Genomic DNA, 1,022 nt, shown 5'->3' with positions numbered 1-1,022 from the left:
GTACAATTACCCGGCTAGGAAATTTATTCAATATGCTTTACCATTGCATTGACACAGCAGGAAAAAAAAGCCCAAATGTTCAGAGAATAATACAACAAGGCGGGAGGTATTTGGAAAAAAAAAAAAGGATTTATTTTGAAATACACTTTGAAGAGATACTTTGCCTTCCCGATTTGTTACCGATGTGCATCTGACACGACGATACGAAACGAACGAAGAAAAACCCCATTCTGTACAGAGCTCTAAAATGAGCCGCGAGTATCTACAAGATGAGCGTTATTTACGCCGGGGAGCGGGTTGGAGAGGGGCCCGATCCTGCAGTCCGCACTCTCGAAACGAGTTTCGCAGACGGGTGGGTATAGGAAGCTTGGCCCCGAGTCTGCGCGTGTGTGTGTGTCTCCCTGTGTGTGTGTGTGTGTGTGTGTGTGTGTGTGAGCTCCTACAACACAGTCCTTGAGTAAAATGGGCAAGATGGAGCTGCCGGAGCGGGCGCGGGTCCCTGGCTGCTCTAGAAGTCCTGCCGCGGGGTGTGAGTTAGACTGTGCCGCCGTAGATCACAGTTTCGCCTGAACACTTTGCCGCACTGCTCACAGTTGTAGGGCTTGATGTCTGTATGGGTAAGAAGGTGAGTTTTCAGGTTACTTCTTTGATTAAAGGTTCTTCCACATGTGGGGCATTTGTGTGGAGATTCCTGTTCAGATTTGAAGCAAGCAAAGGATTAATCCTTCACAAACCACCTGGTTTAACGCATTACTGCACTTTTTTTTATATATATTCTTTTTTTTTTTTTTCTTATCGCAACGCACAACTTGAAATATCGGGACTGGACACGAAGCGAGAGGAGCCGGGGGCGGACGGCAGAGCCCCTCTCCTCGCCCCGTCCTGCCCCAAAAAGGGTTATTTTATAGTTCTCGCTCGGTGACATTTGGCGCTCCTTGGGGCGCCGGGCAAGCGGCCGCCGCGCCGTCCTCCCGCTCCGGGGCTTCCCGCTGCCCGACGGCGGCCGCGGCGGTCCCGGCGGG

At 51.3% G+C, this 1,022-nt stretch overlaps 1 protein-coding gene across 2 annotated transcripts in view; it reads right to left on the bottom strand.

Annotated features, from left to right (window-relative positions):
- Positions 1-369: 369 nt before the first annotated feature.
- Positions 370-1,022, bottom strand: part of OSR2 (odd-skipped related transciption factor 2) — a 2,306-nt gene continuing 1,653 nt past the window's right edge. The window contains exon 3 of one of the 2 annotated variants that reach the window (XM_014965270.1): positions 370-691. In XM_014965270.1, coding sequence (XP_014820756.1) covers positions 509-691 — 183 coding nt within the window. In that variant the 3' untranslated portion in view covers positions 370-508. The remainder of the gene's footprint in view (positions 692-1,022) is intronic. The other variant, XM_014965271.1, reaches the window with a different exon arrangement.

Source organism: Calidris pugnax, unplaced genomic scaffold, assembly GCF_001431845.1.
Source record: "Calidris pugnax isolate Ruff unplaced genomic scaffold, ASM143184v1 scaffold41, whole genome shotgun sequence".
Classification (NCBI taxonomy): domain Eukaryota; kingdom Metazoa; phylum Chordata; class Aves; order Charadriiformes; family Scolopacidae; genus Calidris; species Calidris pugnax.
The sequence above is the reverse complement of the archived record's forward strand: the minus strand, read 5'-3'. Positions and strand labels throughout refer to the sequence as shown.